The sequence below is a fragment of the Myotis nattereri genome (genome assembly GCF_964212035.1).
Source record: "Myotis nattereri genome assembly, chromosome: 2".
Lineage (NCBI taxonomy): Eukaryota > Metazoa > Chordata > Mammalia > Chiroptera > Vespertilionidae > Myotis > Myotis nattereri.
This window is the reverse complement of record NC_138076.1, coordinates 43,365,156-43,384,719: the sequence shown is the minus strand read 5'-3', so window position 1 is coordinate 43,384,719 and position 19,564 is coordinate 43,365,156. Positions and strand designations below refer to the sequence as shown.

The 19,564-nt window shown below is 42.5% G+C and overlaps 1 protein-coding gene across 2 annotated transcripts in view; it reads left to right on the top strand.

Annotated features, from left to right (window-relative positions):
- The first annotated feature begins 746 nt into the window (after positions 1-746).
- Positions 747-19,564, top strand: part of DNAJC3 (DnaJ heat shock protein family (Hsp40) member C3) — a 68,537-nt gene continuing 49,719 nt past the window's right edge. Inside the window, exons 1-2 of one of the 2 annotated variants that reach the window (XM_081083212.1) lie at positions 789-990; positions 1,782-1,892. Coding sequence is in view for 1 of the 2 variants with exons in the window: in XM_081083211.1 (XP_080939337.1) it covers positions 909-990 (82 nt within the window). In the remaining variant the exon portion in view is untranslated. Of the gene's footprint in view, positions 991-1,781; positions 1,893-19,564 lie in introns of both variants that reach the window. The other variant, XM_081083211.1, reaches the window with a different exon arrangement.

Sequence of the window (19,564 nt, the reverse complement as noted above, 5' to 3'; positions counted from 1 at the left end):
TCAAGAGCCCCTTGCTGTCTCAGCTGCGGCAGCTCCCTGGTTTCTTCTTCACAGACCCCTCCAGGATTCTGCTCTCTTTCTGGACACGCTGGCCCAATGGACAGTCGGGGTGTGGGGGAAGGTCCCCAAACTTCCAAGCCATCCTCAATAGGTGGCTTAGGTCAGTAATGTGCACTTCTTTCTGGTTTTCCCTGGAATGCTTTGGCCTCCATCAGCTCATCCAGCTACTCCTGACCGTTTCTCTGGAGCTTTTTTTTTCTCCAGTTCAGTCTGTTATTTGTCCCGAGATGCTCAGGGGCAGGTAGCGGCCTCTGACTCATCGTGGTAAACAGCCCATTCTAGGAGCTTTAAAGCTCCCTTCTTGGGAGGAGGTTTCGCCTTCTTATCTCGAAGCCGCGGCTTCACCTTCCTCTCCAAACAGCACCCCGGAAGAACGTCGCCTGGCTGACATCCTCCTCCTCCTAGCTAACGCAGCACGCCGGCCCGATCCAAAAGCCTTTCGCCCCTGCGCATGCGGACTCGGCGGCTGCCAGTCAGACTCCCGCCGCCTTCCCCCAGCGGCCGGTCTGAGCGCTCTGACAGCTCCGCAACCGGCGGACGCAGCCTCCTCTGGTGCTTCCACGTTACCCTATCAGAGATGGGGCGGGGCGATGGCCTCCGCAGCCTATCAGCGCGAACCACGACCGGGCGAGCCCAGTAGAAGAGCGGATAGGCAGAAGGCGATTGGACAGCGGCGGCGCGGGGGCGGAGCGTCGCTCGGGCCCCGCCCACCGCTGCCTTCCTCGGGTGGGCTCCAGCTGTCGCCTAGGCCTGAGAGCCGTCGGCAGGCGGGCGCAGCTGCTGCCGAGCGCCAGCGGGGACGGGTGGGCCCCGCACTCTGGTCTCTTCTCCCCGCCGCGCCCTCGGACATGGTGGCCCCCGGCTCCGTGACTAGCCGCCTGGGCTCGGTGTTCCCCTTCCTGCTCGTCCTGGTGGACCTGCAGTACGAAGGTAAGTCCTGCCCTGCCCTGCCCCGGCGGGAGGAACGGGCTCTGGGTCAGTCCCCCCGGCACTTCCTCGCCATGGCCCACGCGCGAGTCTCCGGGCGGCGCAGCCTGCGCTGCGCGGCTCGGCCAGGCCCGGAGCCCGCCCCTGGGTGGGGGCCGGCGCCAGGTTCCGGGTTCGTTTGGGGAAGAGGTGCCGGGGCCGGCAGGCGCGGGCCGGGAGCTGGGGGTTTGGAGTGGAGCCGGGCCGAAGGGGTCCGAGGCGGCGGGGAGAGCGGGGCCCGGGGAGCGACCTCGGGAGCGTCGCGGGGCGCGGGGACGCGAGCAGCCCTCGGGTCCGGCCTCGCGGGGACCCTCGCCCGGCGGCTGGCGACACTGTGGGTCCGCGGTGCTGGGGGAGGCGGGAAAGGCGGCCGGAGGGGAGCTTGCTTTCGCTTTGGAGCCCCGGGGCGGCGGGGGCAGTGCGTCCCGCCGAGGGAGGTGAAGGGGCCGTGTGACGGGTCAAGCGGGAACCGCCGCGGTGTTTGTGTTCTGTCTGGAGTAGCAGTGAGGCGGCTGCGCGGCGGAGCCGGTGCTGCAGTTGGGGCGCTCGGAGAGCCAGGCGCCGAGTTGGTGGCTGTACAACTCCTGGCCTGGTGTCCTTCAGCTTAGGGCTGGCCTTCCTTTCCCGAGTTTCCTGGGGGAGGGGGGTCCCCTTAAAAAGGTGCGAACGTGTAAAGTTCACGCAAGTCCTACAGCTGGGGCTGTTGGCTGCTGGAACAGAATGTCAAAAACGGAGGGCTGTCCGCCCCGTCTCAGGTACCAGCGGGAGGCGGAAGAATGACAGCCCCGGCTTTGGATCCTGCGCGGAATAATCGAGTACAACCACGTATCCAATGCACCGATCTATTTTCACCTAAAGGCTCGTAGGTATGGAGTTAAACATTTTAATGTGAGACTTTAGATTAGACAGAGGGAGTGAGGAGCTGAAACCAGGACTTGTTTCTGGTAAAATCCCATCAAAATTCTAAACTTAAAAAAAAAAAAAAGTAATGCTTTACAGTTTTTAAGTCTCATGTATGCCAGCGATCTATTTTTATTTGCATTTTTTGGTGGTTGTTATTGTTTTGGTGCCCCTAGTGACTATATATTTTTTTGAACCAAAAATCAGATCATGTATGGGGACAAGATTGAGATAATTTGACAGTGATGCTGCCCCAGAAAGTCTAGGGAATTCGAATTTGAATGCCTGGACCACATTAATATGGGTCATGTATTCCAGATCTCTTGGATGTTCTGATGCTAACCCCCTCCTCCCCAAATGTAGCATTTATGTCCAGTTACCATTGATTTATTTTGGCCACTTAAGAGAAAGTTGCCTATGTTTTGTTTAATGTCAATCATTTTAAGTTGCAAAAGGTGCACGCTTTTGTATGATTTGCTTTCCCCATTAGCTCTTGGATTACCTTTTTAGAATTGCTGTTCTGTACATGATTCTGTAGGATTCTTTCACTTCATTTACATCCTGTGGTACTTTTCATAAGAAAAAACCTCATTGGAGAACTTTTCTGTATAGGAGACCTTGGTGCCATTTCTCCAAGGAGTGCCGGAGTGCTATCTTCTTTAGGAGCATTACCTATGTAAAGTAGCAGCGACTTGGTACAGGCGGTAGGGCAGAAAGGAAAAAGATCTTACATTTATTGAAGGTCTGCTGAGTGCCAGGCACCTTTCTGTAAGCGATCTCTTATTCATGGAGGTATGTGATACTGTTCCTACTTTACTGACGAGAGAACTGAGTCTCTGAGTTTAAAGGGCATGTATTAGGTCACATATTTAAATTAACTCTAAGATCTTTAAATTGAACTCTAAAGTTTATCTCTGTACACTGTGCACAGGCTGGAGACAAGTTAAATGGTTGATAGCATCACATGGGCCCAATCATTTGTAAGTGGTGGCAGCTGAGAAAAATCAATTTTTTTTGCTTGTTTGCTATCAGTAGTAGTGAACAAGAAGGTGATTTCCTAGCATGTTTATTACAGCAGTTCTCAACTCTTTTTTTTTTTTTTTAAGATCTGTTTTCATAATTTATTTTTGTTAAATCTCACCCTAGGATATTTTTCTATTGATTTTTAGAGAGAGTGGAAGGGAGGGAGAGAGACAGAGACAGAGAAATATTGATTTGAGAGAGACACATTGATTGGCACCTCGACCTGGGATCGAGCCTGCAACGAAGCGAGGTACATGCCCTTAACCAGAATTGAACCTGGGACACTTCAGTCCGAGGGCTTATGCTCTATCCCTCTGAGCCAAACCGTTTGGGGCCAGTTCTCAACTTTGAGTGTGCATCAGGATCTCACCCTGGAGGGCTTTTAAAAACAGAGTTCACGTTCCCTCTCTAAGAGTTTATGATTCAGTAGGTCTGGGTGGGAGCTGACATTATGCATTTCTAAAAAGAAATCACTGATGAGACTCGTGGGTATAATAACTTACATAGAACAGTTAAATTAGGTGTCTTCTGTGTACTAGACACTCAGTTTGGTAATGGGCCTCAAAAAGAATCTCTGCCTTGGGTTAGCAGACTGTTGGCTCCTGTTTTCCCACATAAGATCTTTGTCTGGTACAGGTAGTAGAGAAAGAAAGGAAAAAGATCTTAAGTTCATTGAAGGTAGGCTGGGTTCAGTAACATCAAAGTCCTGGAGGCATGCAGAGCTGCATGATTCCACTAGTATGCCTGAGGCTTTGGAGAAAAAAGAGATAAAGGAGAATGGGTTTGAGAAGAGTGAATGTGAAACAGAGTTGCATACTAGTAGGATGGAGAGTGTCACCAATAAATAAGTAGGTTAGTTGGCCTAGTTTTTTCTGATCTAAAAACATTCAACTCCCCCCAGCCCCTGTTCACTGTAACTGTGGATGTAAAGGGCCGCATACTAAACCTGACAAGCTCAGGGAAGGCCTGCGTGGCAGCCTTACAAACGCACGAGACCTAAAGTAACCACAAAGGATCTGAAATTAAAACTTTTTAACTAAAAGCAGATTATTGCAGATTGTCATGTCCTAAGGCAGTATTTTTCCCTAACAAAAGTCCATCTGTACCTTAATTGAGCCTATTATTTATTTATTTTATTTTTTGCATATACAATAACATGTAGAATGTCAAAGTAATTTTCTTTTTCCAGACCCTTCAGAGGCATAGCTCTGGGAAGACCACAGACTCTCCTCATTGCTATTGTAATGTTAATTGTTGACTATTAACTAACATGTATTCACCTGTGTAAAAGAAGTGTCTATCATTTTGCTTTTTTTAAAAAAAAAATATTTTTATTGATTTCAGAGAGGAAGGGGGAGAGAGAGAGAGAGAGAGAGAGAGGAGAGAGAGAGAGAGAGAGAGAGAGAGAGAGAGAGAGAGAGAGAAACATCAGTGATGAAAGAGAATCATTGACCAGCTGCCTCCTGCACGTCCCCTACCAGTCCACAACCCAGGCATGTGCCCTGACCAGGAATCGAACCATGACTTCCTGGTTCATGGGGTCCACGCTCACTCACTGAGCAACACCGGCACGGCTGTCATTTTACTTTCTATCCAATCCATAATCTGTCACCAATGAATTTCATATAATCCATTTAGGTCTTCTTCTCTTTTGATTGTAATGTATAAAATAAGGTTCATAACTACCATTCTCTGGAGCATCTTCTCAATCTGTTAAGATTTTGCTTCCTGGCAATTGTCGACAATTGAGTTGTCAAATAAACTCACAAAAGTTTTCTACAGGTTTGAATGTTCCATGAGTTGACATGACTCAGAGAAAGAAAATATGTAATATTTTTATGAATTGAAAGTTTTAGCATACCGTTTCAAAAAGACCTTTGAAAGAGGGTAGTCTAAAAAACTAGATTAGGAATAGAATTTTTGTGGCAGAGAGAAAACTTTAGTAGAATATACTTTAGTATTCTCATGTTACAGATAAGGAAGCTATTTTAATTCTTTGCTAATGTTTTGTTCTGTGTGGTGCCTTCAGTAGGAACACAGCCTGGGAATCAAACCTTCTTTTATCTCTTTTTCTTCCTAAACATGCTACCTGGACCCAGTATCTAGACCCAGTTTTCCTTTCATTTCCTTCCCTTTCTTTTTCCTTTTTCTTTCTCCTGTCCTTTCCTCTTTCTTTTTCTTTTTTTTTTTTTAAGCTTCATCTGAGGATATGTTTTATTGATTTTAGAGGAAGGGAGAGAAAGAGAAACATCCATGTGTAAGAGAAACCTAGATCAGGTGCTCCTGCCCTCCCACAACTGACCTAACTAAACCATGTATTTGGCCATAGGGAAAAGAATAGTTTAAAATGAATAAGTATAAAAGATGGTGATTTTTATATGAACATACCTACTAAAAGTATGTTTTGTCTTCTCTAGGATTTTCTTGACATTATTTAATATGGGAAGAATAAATGTAATAGGGGAAATGAATGACTTTAAATAATTTATATAAACTAAGTATTCTAGCAGATGGCCAGGTAACTTCTAGAATTAATTTAAATTCTTTTAATGAGATAGGCTGTAGTTAGCAGTAGTGCCAAAGTTCCAATTCATTTGACAGGTTAGCATTGCTGAGTTAGTGCCTATAAATGATGTAATTTTAATTCTGTAGGTCAGGGTGAGTTGTTCTAAGATAGGATGCCTTGAAGTAATTAGGCTTTATTTCCCCATATGAAGTGAATTAATTGTGGCTAAGTTTACTTTCTGTTGCTATAGTTTTCCTTTGATTAATGTCCAGCAATTAATCTTTGTTTATATGGAACTATCATGGGAATCCAGTCATCTGCTCTTTAGAACTAACACATTTCAACTACAGATTTATTTTTATTTTGAGATCTTTAGAAAGCTGCTTAAAAAAAAGTCTGATAAGTTTCTGTCATTTGGAAATTTGAATATGGGGAATACTCATTTAATTAGTCAGCATAGGCTTAAACTGTAGTGCTCTTTGGTGAGGTATACATAGTATAGAACTCATAGTTTTGTTTTTGTTTTTTTAAATATATTTTATTGATTTTTTACAGAGAGTAAGGGAGAGGGATGGAGAGTTAGAAACATCGATGAGAGAGAAACATCGATCAGCTGCCTCCTGCACACCTCCTATTGGGGATGTGCCCGCAACCAAGGTACATGCCCCTGACTGGAATCGAACCTGGGACCCTTCAGCCCGCAGGCCAACGCTCTATCCACTGAGCCAAACCGGTTAGGGCAGAACTCACAGTTTTTGTTGTTGAGTTTACAGACCACTTGGGGGTATAAGACATGCTTTGTGAAGCATCCATGTCTTCCCTACTTTCTCAGTACAGATTTAGTGGTTCTGTCTTGTAGTTACTCCATTGCAAGCACCCTTTAATTTCCTTGCCCCTCTGTATGTTTTGTTTTATTCACTTGGCAGAATTTGAAACTGATTAAATCCAACTTGGCCACCAACTTTGTTGTACCTCAGAGCTGAACATGGGGGGAGGAAAATGGAAATAACTTGCCTACTGGTCTCATTTCAAGCATATTATCTCAATTTCAAACGCACACTTAATACTGCCGACATACGTACAATTCTCTATTATGTCTATTTTGAATACCAGTATTTCAAACCTTTTCCTCTTTCCTTAAATCTCCAATTTAAACCACCCTTTCCTTTCTTCCTTTACCCCATTCTTTTAGATCTTGCCTTTATTGAGAAAATGAAAGATATCACAGGGCAGTTTTCTTCCTATCACTAAATTCACTAGCCTACCTGTATCTGTTCCTACTCTGCTACTTTTCTTTTTTCTTTTATTTTCCTGTTACCATTTATCCCCTTTACTTTTCTTACATAAAAATGGATAAAGTATCTCTTTTCCCCTGGAAAAATCCAATTTCTTTATTTATTAAAAATATGTTTTTATTGATTTTAGAGCAGGGGGGAGGAGGAGAAGGAGGGAGAGAAACATTGATATGAGAGAGAAACTCCACTGGTTGTCTCCCACCAGCACCCCAACTAGGGATTGAATCTGCAACTTGGGCATGTGCCCTGACCTGAAATTGAACCCTAGACCTTTTGATGCATAGGATGATGCTCCAACCAACAGCCACACTGGCCAGGGTGGCAATAAATAATTTTTAATTGGATGAATAAAGTTGACTATTTGAGCTGTTTTAGCATGGACTCTTCTAAACTTATTGTCCAAGTTGAAATTCCTAGAGTAAGGTATCTCATTACAATATTTATGCCTTCACAGTTCATTAAAGCAAAGACAGGTAATGTCTATTGAAATTGATTAAACCTGATTACAATAAATTTTATTTTCCTAGTTTACATAGGAAGATTTTAATGCATTGTTCAGATATCATTGTTCAGATGCACATAACTACCCATCCTTTTCTTTCTTTTTCTTTGGCTTTGTAGACTAAACCACTTTTTAGACTTGGGTGATTGGAAAGAGGTGCTTAAGGTTTCCAGATCCGTGTATTTTTTTTTAAACCGGTCATTGGTCCTCACTTATCTGTGGAATTGCTAAGATAATGAACTTCCTGCTCTTTCTGTGGCCAGATTCTACTGTTTTCTGTGTTTCTGCTATCTTGCCATCTTGCTTGACCTTTTATACATAGTACTTTGTCATTTTTGCCCATGTTTCTTTCTAGAATGATCTTAACATTCCTCATATTCTGAGTGCTCCAACCTGAATAAGCATCCCTGGGCTTGCTATCACCTGTCACCTGGCTTCAGCTTGAAACTTAGTATTTCTGACCACCAGTTCTTGCCTTTTTCAGCCTGTTCTCATAGTATTGATTGTGACTCTTACCACATCATACTTTTAACCCCTTAATTTAAAATTCTTTATTTTTTGCTCTTCAAAATATGACAGATTCTAATAACTAACTTCAGTGAAAGACCTAGCTACTCCATCACTTTTTCCAACCCTTTCTGTATATTTTGCTGACCTATGGTTATGCTTGTCTAAGGAGAAGCCCATTATTTAATGCTGATTAGAAAATGGCATGCTATTTGGTAGCTTTATCTCTCAGAAAATAGGAGACACCTGTCATTGTCACTGTCTCCCAGGATGTGGCAGAGGAATAAATATTATCCATGGCTCAAAATAGAGTTGAGACATTGCAAAAATAGCCACAATTTATATATTAGTGTCTTTATTATTTGATTTTATAATTATTATATATCTTAGACTGTAATTCTGATGAATTATATAATTAAGAAGAAAAGTAGTTACATTCATTCAATAAATATTGAGTTTACTTTGTTCAAGATACTGGAACTAGGTGATGTAACGAAGAAAAGATAGATTCTCACACTTGGTTTTGGTCTGAGAGTTGAGGGGTTGAGGGGCTGGGCAGTGTGAGAGGCAGGCAAACTGTAAAGATCAATATATTGTGACAGTGGTATTGCAAAGTGAAGTCATGTACTTGTGAGTGTGGGGATGCAAAGTATAGTAGGAACATAGAAGGGACTTTTTCTCACCATCTCACTAAAGCAGTTTGGGAAGGTTTCACAAAGGAGTCAGCATTTGAGGGCAGGATCCTGATGGAGAAGTAGAAATTTTCCTGGTGGGCAAGTGGAAACCTTTTCATGAAACTCCCAAGTGCAGAGGGATGTGGCATGAGCACATAGTGTGTTCACAGAACTACAACCAGTTCATTATGGTATGGAAATATAAAGTAAGAGGTGGAGGAATGAGAGATTATCAGGTTGAACCTACATCATGGGATCTGATTATGAAGGGTCTTGTTTGCCTTTAGATCTGAAGGGATTTAGTTTAAACCTAGCAAGTGATTTGAAAATACTGAAGAATTTTTATTAGGAGTGTATTTTGGAAGGATTGGCAGCAGCATGGGGGCTAGATTTGGAGGAAGGTGAGGGAAGATCGCTGTGGGAGCACACTGCGTTAAGTGTCTGCCTCTGGTGGTCAGTGTGCGTCATAATGACCCCTCGTTCCACAGTTGGGTCAATTTGCATATTAGCCTTTTATTATATAGGATACTGTTTACGGATATTCTTTAAGAATTTTCAATTGCAAGTGATTATTTAATCGGCAACATATTTAACAAAACACATTCCTCAGTCTACTTTGTTAAATTTTTATTATATTAGTTAGTAGTGCATGAATACATTCTTAATGGAAAAAGTTGGACAGTACAGAAATACATTTTGTATCTTCTTTTAAAAGCATAAATGAAATCAGAATATATATATACTATAATGCAACTTGCTATCCTTATCTTAGTTCACACCACTACAGTTTTTTCCATTCTTGCCTGCCTCCAATATCTTTTCCACACTACCCCCTAAAGTGATCTTTTTTTTTTTTTTTTTTTAAATATATCTCCATTGATTTCAGAGAGGGAGGAAGGGAGAAGGAGAGAGAGACAGAAACATCAGTGATGAGAGAGAATAACTGGTTGGCAAACCCCCTACTGGGGACTGAGCCTGCACCCTGGACATGCACCCCGACCCAGAGTCAAACCAGGACCTCCTGGTTGAAGCCTCCTTCATAGGTTGACACTCAATCACTGAGCCACACCGGCCAGGCCTAAAGTGATCTTTTTAAAATGTAAATCAGGTAGTCAGTTCCTGGCTAAATGACTTCCATTCTAATGACTTCTCTTTGCACTTAGAAATAAAATAGAAATTTCTTACTGTGGCCTTCAAGGCTCATTGTGATCTGTCTTGCCTACATCCTTTATCCTTCTTCACATGCTGAAGCCTACTTTGGATTGGTTGAAGTGGAGCTTGGTCCTACTTAAGCCCTTTGCACTTGTTTTGTACTCCTTGGGAGCCTAGTAATGTTTTGGCATCTGGAAGCTTCTTGTCATTCAAAATCCCCCTACTCCCCTATGTTTTAACACAAACACTATCTTCTCAGGGGTTATATAACCCCTTTGTCTATATTATGGACTCTTCCTCTTTTCTTCTGGCAGTTTATCATGGCTTTTAGAAATTATCTTGTTTATCTTTTACTCCATTGGTAGAGCAGCCAGTGCATAAATACTTGGTTCTGTGTTGTTGGTTTTTTCTCTTTTAATGAATGTTGCACCCTTTTAACTCTGTAAGAATGTCAATTATATTCATTTTTAGAATTTTTTTCTATTTGCTCCACTAATTCCCCCCCCCCTTATTTTCCTTATTTAGTGTTAGTTTTCTTTAATTGATTTTCTAGAGAGAGAGGAAGGGAGAGGGGTAGAGAGAGAAACATCAATGTGAGAGGGGTTGGCTGCCTCCTGCACAACCCCTACTGGGGATGGAGCCCACAACCCAGGAAATATGCCCTAAGAATTGAACCTGCAACCTTTTGGTGAACCATATCAACCAGGGCTGGTGTTAGTTTTTGAAGGTTGATTTAATGATCTATATATTTCAGAACTAGAGGCCTGGTGCATGAAATTCGTGCAAGGGGTGGGGGTCCCCTCAGCCCAGCCTGCACCCTTTCCAATCCGGGACATCCCTCTCACAATCCTGGATTCGCTAGCTCCTAATCGCCCTCCTGCCGGCCTGATCACCCCTCACTGCCTCTGGGTGCTGGCCTGATCACCCCTAACTGCCCCCTCTGCTGGCCTGGTCGCCCCTAATTGCCCCCCTCTGCCAGCCTGGTTGCCCCACGCAGCCTGCTGTTCAGTCGTCTGGTCATCCCTCACTACCTCCCCTGCCAGCCTGGTCGCCCCACGCAGCCTGCTTGTTCAGTCGTTTGGTTGTTCCTCACTAACCCCCCTGCCGGCCTGGTTGTAGGCAGCTATCTTGCGATGGTGTGAGGTTTAATTTGCATATTACTTCTTTATTATATAGGATTGCTCACTGCCAGTCTTTGCTGATTGTGGCAGAAGTTTGATTGCCAGGCTGGAAGCTGGGACATACCCAGGGTCCCTTCCTTTTTCTTCTATCAGAGTTGGCGCACTTAAAGAACTGCAGCCACCTTCATGGCCTGCTTTCCCTGGTAAGGGTTCTTGGATGTGGTTTGCCCACCAGTTCAATCCTGTCCTTTTTATGTTTTGTTTTTTTTTAATTTTTAAAATCTCCTAACTGTCCCCCTGCTGGCCTGGTCACCCCTCACTGTCCCCCTGCTGGCCTGGTCACCCCCAACTGCTCCCCTCCCCACCGATCTGGTTGCCCCCAACTGCACCTCCCCCTCCCCTGCCGGCCTGGTTGCCCCTAACTGCCCCCCCACTTTGAGAGGATTACAGATGTTCCCCTTTTTTCTCCAATGTAATGCTAGAAAGCAGCCTCTCTCTCTTCAGGGTCAATTAAGAGACCCCTGCAGGCTGGGGAGTTCTCATAAATGGCTAAAGCCTTTAGGATTCTCTTCATTGCCTCTTTGGAAGAGATTAACCTATTCTCTCTTCCTATGGCCACAGTTTTACATACAGTGGGGCCTTGACTTACGAGTTTAATTCGTTCCAAGACTGAGCTCATTAAGGAGCTCATTAAGGAGCTCATTAACTCAAATTACTCTATCAACTCAATGCAAAAAATCAGCCAAGAGACAGCTGGTATCTCAAAAAACTTGTTAGTCAGGATACTCGTAAGTCAAGGCCCCACTGTATTAGTATGTATTTAGTAACATTTGTTAAATGAAGCACATTAATTTCTATAATCTTCATTATGAAAAGCAGGTTATATTTCTGGATATGGTATGGAGTTGGGTGGAACTACAGGTGACTTTCACTCTATGAATATAATCAGTTTCTAAATTCATATTGTATAGTGAATTTTCACAGAGTAGGAGCCTATATCCTCCTTTTAAATGAGAAAGAGAATGCTCTCCCAGCTCATTGAAAACACCCAACTAATTTCTCTATATGTTACTCATATTCTTAAATATCCTAGCTCTCTTTACATTGTTGCCCAAAACCAATAGGGCTCTGCAGAACCCTAACTTTTTGAGGCCATCAAGTTAAGGTTTCCTCTTTCCTTCCCTCCTTGCCCCCCCTGCCCCCCTTTTTCTTTGGAGGGAGGTCCAAAAGGTAGCCAAGGTAATAAGACACTACACAGAAACTTCAGACTAGGAATACTAAAAGCCAAAAGAGCTACTTTGTTTAGCAGGGCATATAGCAAGATACAGTGAATTTTATTCAGCTTTTTGCTTGTATTAGATAAAATAAGAGTTCAGTCACTTTTGATGACTAGAATGGCAAGCAGCTGCTCAAATAGTTGCCATGAGTATCCTCCTGGACTCATGCTCTTTCTTCACTTGACCTCCATATCCAGTCAATTCAAGCCAGGTGGTCTTCTTTCTGTGTCTGACATTTCTTTAAACAGTCTATTTTTCTGTTTCCACCACTACTACACAGTCAAGTCACCATAATGTCATTTGGATTATTGTAACAGATACTTTATTGGTTTCTGCCTTCTCTATTGGCTATTTACTGTAATCACCCAGCACTTAAAATGACCCACTCCAGAATAATTAAATTATGATGGAGAGGAGAGCTATTGCAATACTTGGTTTTAATTTCTATGAAAACCTCATTAATTTTTTGACTACTGGGCATTTACATATGATGTTCTTTGCATTTGGAATGTTGATTTCCCTCTTCAGCCTTTTCACATAGAGATATTCTTCCCATGTTTCCTTCAGGTTTCAGGTGAGACCTCAGGAAAACTCCTGCCACCTCGGAAGCACTGCCCGAGAAGTTTCTGTATAATGGGAAATGTTCTGAATCATCTGCACTGATCCATGTACTAGCCATTAGCTATGCAGTACTTAAACTGTGACTGATGTGACTGAGACATTGAATTTTAAATTGTATTTAATTTTGGCTATAGATGTTTGGTACCTTAACTTGTGTCCTCATAGCACCCTGTGTGTGTTTCCCCATCCTAACACTGATTTTATTGTATATTTCCCAACATTTTATTACTAAACATTTTGCAAGCTGAAAGAATTTTAGAGTATATACTCCTGTATTCATTACCTAGATTCTACCATTAACATAATTACTATAATAGACTTTAACACATATCCATCTGGGTATTTCTCTATCCATCCATTATTCTTTCTAAAAAACTACATTTACAAATGACATCAGTACACATGTCCCTAATTACTTTAACATACATATCATAAACAACTGTTTTGGGTGTAAAATTTATATACATAATAAAATGTCCTTTTTTTTTTTTTTTTTTTTTTTTTTTTTTTTTTTTTTAGTTAATCCTCACCCAAGGATCTTTTTTTCCACTGATTTTTAGAGAGAGTGGAAGGGAGGCAGGAAGGAGGAGAGACTCAGAGAGAGAGGGAGGGAGGGAGGGAGGGAGGGAGAGAGAGAGAGAGAGAGAGAGAGAGTAAGAGAAACATCAGTTAAGAGAGGCACATTGATTCCCAGTCAAGGGCACATACCTGGATTGCAGGGAGGCCACCCAGGTATGTGCCCTTGACTGGGAATCAAACTCATGACCCTTTGGTGTGCGGGGCTGATGCACTAACCTCTCAGCAACACTGGCTAGGGCAATGTCCATATTTTAAGTTGCATTTGCTGAATTTTGATAACTACATATACCTGTGTAACACAAACCTCTATCAAGATCAGAACATTATTGAACCCCCAGAAAGTTCTCTTCTGCCCCTTCCCAGTCTATCCTTTCTTCCACTTTCCCAAGTGGTTACTGCTCTGATTTTTCCCCCCTACAATGTCCTTTTAGCATCATAGCTTTCATCCTGTTCATTGTAAAAGAGAGATATTCTGGCTACTGAGTTTTCATATGCACCCTTCTACACACATTTCGACTCCACTACAATAAAACAACTGTATTTCCTACCTTGCAAGATACAACTATTCTTATAAGTGAAGAAATTCCCACCTGTACCCCAATTGAAAAGACACAGTTCTAACTCATTGTGTCCATTACTGGCTATATAAATTACTATTATTTTATAACTATCCCACTTAGCATTCAGTTACATAAAGACTAAATTGTAAAGTTAATTTCAACAATTGTATATAAAGTAAAAATGCAAACTAGAGAAAATATGGTCAATGCAGTTGATTCTGTATAGTTATTGTGGTAGTTAGGTTCTGTGAAGTCATTACTACACTGGATAGTATTCTGTAAGACTCAGGTCACTACATTTTTGTCAACAGATCAAAACATAACCTTGTTTTATGTGTGTTTTTGTTTTAAAATAGTTAATATGTATCGTTGATTTATCAACATTGAATTCATGGCCAACAGCATTATCATTCATGTCTGAATGAAGCTTTTCTAGCACATATTTTCTATGGAAGAGAACATTACAACTTCTTTCACTTAGAAACACTAGACAGCACTATACTTGGGGGCCATTTTAACAGTGAACAAAAAGTACAAAAATGTGAAAAACCACTATCCTAAATATACCATAGAAAGGTCAGTTATTTATAACTCAGAACTGAAAGAAGGCAATGTATTGCCTTGCTTGACTTGGGAATTTGTACTACAAGTGACTCAAGTTTGTCATCATTCTGCACATGCACATGTCCGTGAATGACTGCCATGGTGCCCCAAGTATTAATTTTGGGGTTATAATTAAATTTTAGGGGGTTACAAATTAATGTTATTATTGGGCACATTCACAAGTATAGAATCTGTGAATTGTGAGGATTGACTATATTTGCAAATACATACGTGTACAACAAGCAAAGAGAAAATATACAAAACTGTAGTCTTTGTGTCTGGTAATGAGGTTGTTGATATGTATGGCTTTCTTTTTCACTGCTGTTCCATACTTCTGCTCTCAGCTACTCTGGCTTCTTTACTTGATGGTGTGACCATCAGGAAAACTTTTATCCTGAAAGATCATAGTGCTTAGTTGTTCCGTTTTCTGTAGTTTTCTTTAACCTTTGGTATTAGAAGTACTTAAGACCCTAGAGAATCCTCTGGGTAACCACCACTGTGTAGCGGCAAGAAAGGTCTTTAGTAATTGACCTTTAAAATTTTAAAGTGACATTTAAAAATTTTTTTTTCCTGTTGGTTTTAGTGCCATAATGGGTACAAAATGGCAAGGTGGTATTCTAATTTTCCAATCACTGGAACCATTGTATATCCTCTTGTGGAAGCATTTACCCTCTGGGGAATAAGAACTCCAAAGCATCAGAGCTCATGTTGCCAGGACTGGAAGCAAACATTTTACAAGTGGATTATTAGGAGTAATAATAAAAGGAGCCACCCCCACTTCTGCTTCTTGATTCCTGTATTATGGCTATGGGGTAGATAGCACCATCTGATGTCTGTCACTGAAAGTGTAACCTGTAGCCTTCAACATAGTTTTTTTAGGTTTCTCTCTCCCAACTAGTGCTGCCATTCCTCTTTCAAAAGGGCATGCTGCTTCTGGGTGAAGAGTATGTTGTAAGACCAATTCTATGGGCATAAGCAAATTGCTGTACTTTCTTTGCTGGGAAATGAGTAAATGTGTTTATTGATTAGATACAAAGCTATATGGAATGCCATGATGATGAGTCTATCAATGGTGGTGCTGGCAGAAGTGTTACAGGAAAATCCATATGCTGAATATGTGAAGGTGATCCATATGGAAGAGAGCCAGTATAATCAATCTGCTACCGGGTGGCTAGCTTGTCCCCCCATCTTCACCCCTATGCTGCTGTATTGAGAACTCAAGTTTGTTCTCTAGTGTTGTCAAATTAGGTATTCAGTCAGCCAGATTAGCTTTGGTAAAGAGTAGCTGTGTTTTTTGAGTCCATTCATATCCTCTATCCCTGCTGCCATGGCCACTTTGTTCATGGGTCTGTTGCATAGGCACCGGTATCATGGGGAAGGAAGTTGACTGGTATCCACAAAGAAAATAATTTATACCTGATTGTTAAGATTCTCCTCTGTAGCTGATGCATTTATAGTTGTGCTCACCTGGTCTGTGGTGGTGAAGGGGTGCTACTTAAGCTTCAGCTACTCCAGGATCCCATCATCCCCATTGAAATCAGAAAGCAGTCTCAATGGTGGCATCCCCTATACTCATACCTGTCCTACAAAAGAGAGTGACCACAGAGCTTTGAAAAGGTTGCAGGTGGTATACTAATATATTTCTGAACACATTAGTAAATGGAGTGTCTGCTGGACCCTGTTTGGAACATAAGTGGGAGGTTGGTGTGTAAATGATAAATCCAGTCTAATTTTCCTATCTCATAAAGGTTTAGAATTCCTCCTTATTGTGCTAGGAAACTTTCTGGAATCTTAGTTTTATTAAAACATAAGTCATTGTTGAGTCCAATTTGAGTCAGCAAACCAAGTAAGTTTTAGAGCTACCTTCATCTGCGTAAGCTAATACAATTAAGTCTGGGATTTCCAGTATAGGAGTCAGCAAATCTTTTCTGTAAAGGGTCAGATAGTAAATATTCTGGTTTTTATGGGCCGAATGGTTTTTGTCAAAATTCCTCAACTTTGCCATTATAGCATGAAAGCCATAGAAAATGTGGGATGAAAGGGCATGGCTGTGTTCCAGTAAAATTTTATTTACAGTAACAGTTTGCTGACCTCTGCTATAGTATGTGGGCACATATCAGTGAATTAGACAAGATATCGTGTTATATTTCACCCTGCTTGGTCTAACACCTTTAGAATCCACTTGCACACATGTTCCAAGGGTTTCTGTTAGTTTATCACGAAAGTCCTACAGTTCTTTTGCTGTATAATCTATTTCCTTTGGTCATAGTGTATACCTGTTTAGTGACATTGGGAGTGGTTATGGTAGGCTTTAATGAAAATGGACATCCCCTTTCATGGTATTTGTCCTAGGTGAGGTTATGCTAGGAATTTTAAGCCGTGGAAGGCTATTCTCTGATATGGGGGGTGAGCTACTTCTGGTAAGGGAGGCTCAGAAGGGGCTTAAGTTGGTTAGTTTCATCTGGGTCAAACTTAATGTCTTCATTATAAGTTTTAGAATTCCATTGTTTACTAATGCATGCCCTAAATTTCAGAGGAGAAACTGGGTGATACTGTGAATTCAACTATTGTTTTAATTTAACAACCCTCAAAAGTAAACTTTTTTATTTTCAGCTGAGTTAGCTGTGTGGCTTCAAAAAATAAGAGATTGTTTTAGAGCTGCTATGGCGCTCTGAGAGAATTGAGCTGAGAGTTAGACCTGAGCTTGTTTTTTTTCCCCTAAGTGATCTAGTGTACTCAGAAGAATCTCCCCCACATCACAATTCTTTATGGTCTAGAGCAGCAGCCATTTGGGTTTTCAAGGCATGTGCCTCAGTTGGCACTTGCTCACTGCAAACCACAGTGATATCTTGGTTATTTTTTATTCCAAGACCTGCAATGGATTGTTAATAATGTTTCTCATTGTCAAGGAGCTCAGGACTGCACTTACGAGTAAGCTCAGAGCATGACCAAACCAATTGTCAAATTCCATCTTTGTGAGTCTGTCTCCTGGGACCATTCCCATTACCAATGTGTATAAGTCTGTGTTGTCTCAGGAGACAGAAACCACATAGTAATTTAAAAGGGAAGTTTAATATAAAGAAATGCTAAGTTGTGAAAGGAGAGTAACTATAAACATGTAAGGGGAACTCTAAAGGATATTCTTACAATTGGCTGGGATTCAGACCTCATCGAAGAAAATATAGCTGCAACCTGAGTTTGCTGGTAGAAAAGTTTGCTGAGTTGCTGGGGCAAGAGCTGGTCCACAGTATCTAGGCAAGCAGGAAACAACCCTCTCAAGTATACTAGTAGGTGAGCCCAGGTTGGTTAGCTGTATACAGGGGGAGTCAGGGTGCTTTGTGGGTATGAAGCCTCGAGTGCATGGTGTCCTTGTAGGGAGGTGGTGTCCGGCCAAGGCTGCCAGATTGCTGAGGGACTGGACCCCTGGGCATATAGGCATATGACAGTGTACCACTCGATGTCCTTCCCATGCATACCATGAAGCAGGAGACAGAAAAAAGTAAGGGCAGTAAGGGGAACCAGAAGGTGTCCTTCTTGCAGTGCCCCTTCAGTGCCATTAGTGTAACATTGTGCTGTATAAAGAAATGCTTAAAAAATCAATTTTTTTTACAGCCAAGTACTAAAAGATGAATTCAAAGCAGAGAGGCAGCACATTAATAATTGGCTTGGCCAGGCAGATCATATTATTCTACTCACAATTCCTCAGTAGCTCCCTGTTTTACTCAGAGTGAAACCGAAGCCAGACATAGACCCTCTACTTTGACTTCATGTTATACTCTGTTCTCCCCTGTTGGCTCTGTGGTAGCCATTCTGGCCTTCCTGCTGTTTCTGGCACATGACCTGGTTCTTCTTGAAAAGCTCTTTTCCTAGATACTTGAATGTTGACTTCCTCACTTCCTTCAATTAAATCTTTGCTCAAATGTCAGCTTCTCAATGAAGCACACCATTCACCACCTTATTTAAAACTGGGAGCCCAGCACTGCTGACCCCATCACACAGTTCTGCTTTTCCCATAGTACTTTTCCCTAACGTGCTATGTAATTTACCTATTTCTTACGTCTGTTTCCTCCTTTAATGCCAGGCACTGTGACCGGTGTAGGTTTCTGTTTGCTTTTCACTTATCCCAAATACTTAGAATAGTGCCTGGTACATTGTAGGTGCTCACCAAGTACTTGAATATTATAGTGGTCTTGATAATATTCATTAAAGTGAGAGTCTAGTTTAAGAAAGCAGTTCTAATTTTGTTGTTCAACATAGTTTTACTACTACTGTGTTGTATAGTTTCCCTTATATTTTGTAGACTGGTTACATTCTTTTCATTGACTAGGTTAATATGGTATATTTTGGGGTTGCTTATCCTATCTAATAAAAGAGAAACATGGTAATTAGCGTACGACCGCTACCCTTCCCATTGGCTAATCATGGTGATATGCAAATTAACTGCCAGCCAAGATGGCGGCCGGCAGCCAGGCAGCTTAAACTGAACATGAGGCTTGCTTGCTTCAGTGATGGAGGACTGCAACGTTCCCCCCCCCCCCCCTGCCTTGCCGGCCTCTGAGCTTGCAGTTTAAGAAACATTGTAACATATAGAAGCTAAACAAAACCCCAGAAACCAGCTTTCAGCCGGCTGGGATCTCAGAGCTGGAGTTGATACAGAGTTTTGATTATAGAACCGAAACAAACCGGATATCTGCTCTCAGGAGCGGAGGCCTAAGAGCTGGAGCCTCAGAGCTAAAGCTGGCCCAGAATTTAAAAAAAAGAAAGAAAAAAAGGAGCAGTTGGGAGCTTCAGTCCCAGCCTGAAAACAGCCCTCAGCCCCTCACCCAGACTGACCAGGCACCCCAGTGGGGACCCCTACCCTGAAGGGTGTGTGACCAGCTGCAAACAGCCATCATCACCTCACCCAGGCTGGCCAGGCACCCCAGTGGGGACCCCCACCCTGATCCAGGACACCCTTCAGGGCAAACCAGCCAGCCCCCACCTATGCACCAGGCCTCTATTCTATATAGTAAAAGGGTAATATACCTCCCAGCACCGGGATCAGCGGAGCTGAGAGGCCTTCCGGCACCAGGATCAGTGTGACAGGGGGCAGCGCGCAAACCCCCTGATCGTCCTGCGGCTCTGTGTGTGACGGGGCGGGGCCACAACCTCCCTATCCGCCCTGCTTGTTCGTGACAGGGGAAGGCGCCCCAACCCCCTGATCAGCCCTAATCTGAGC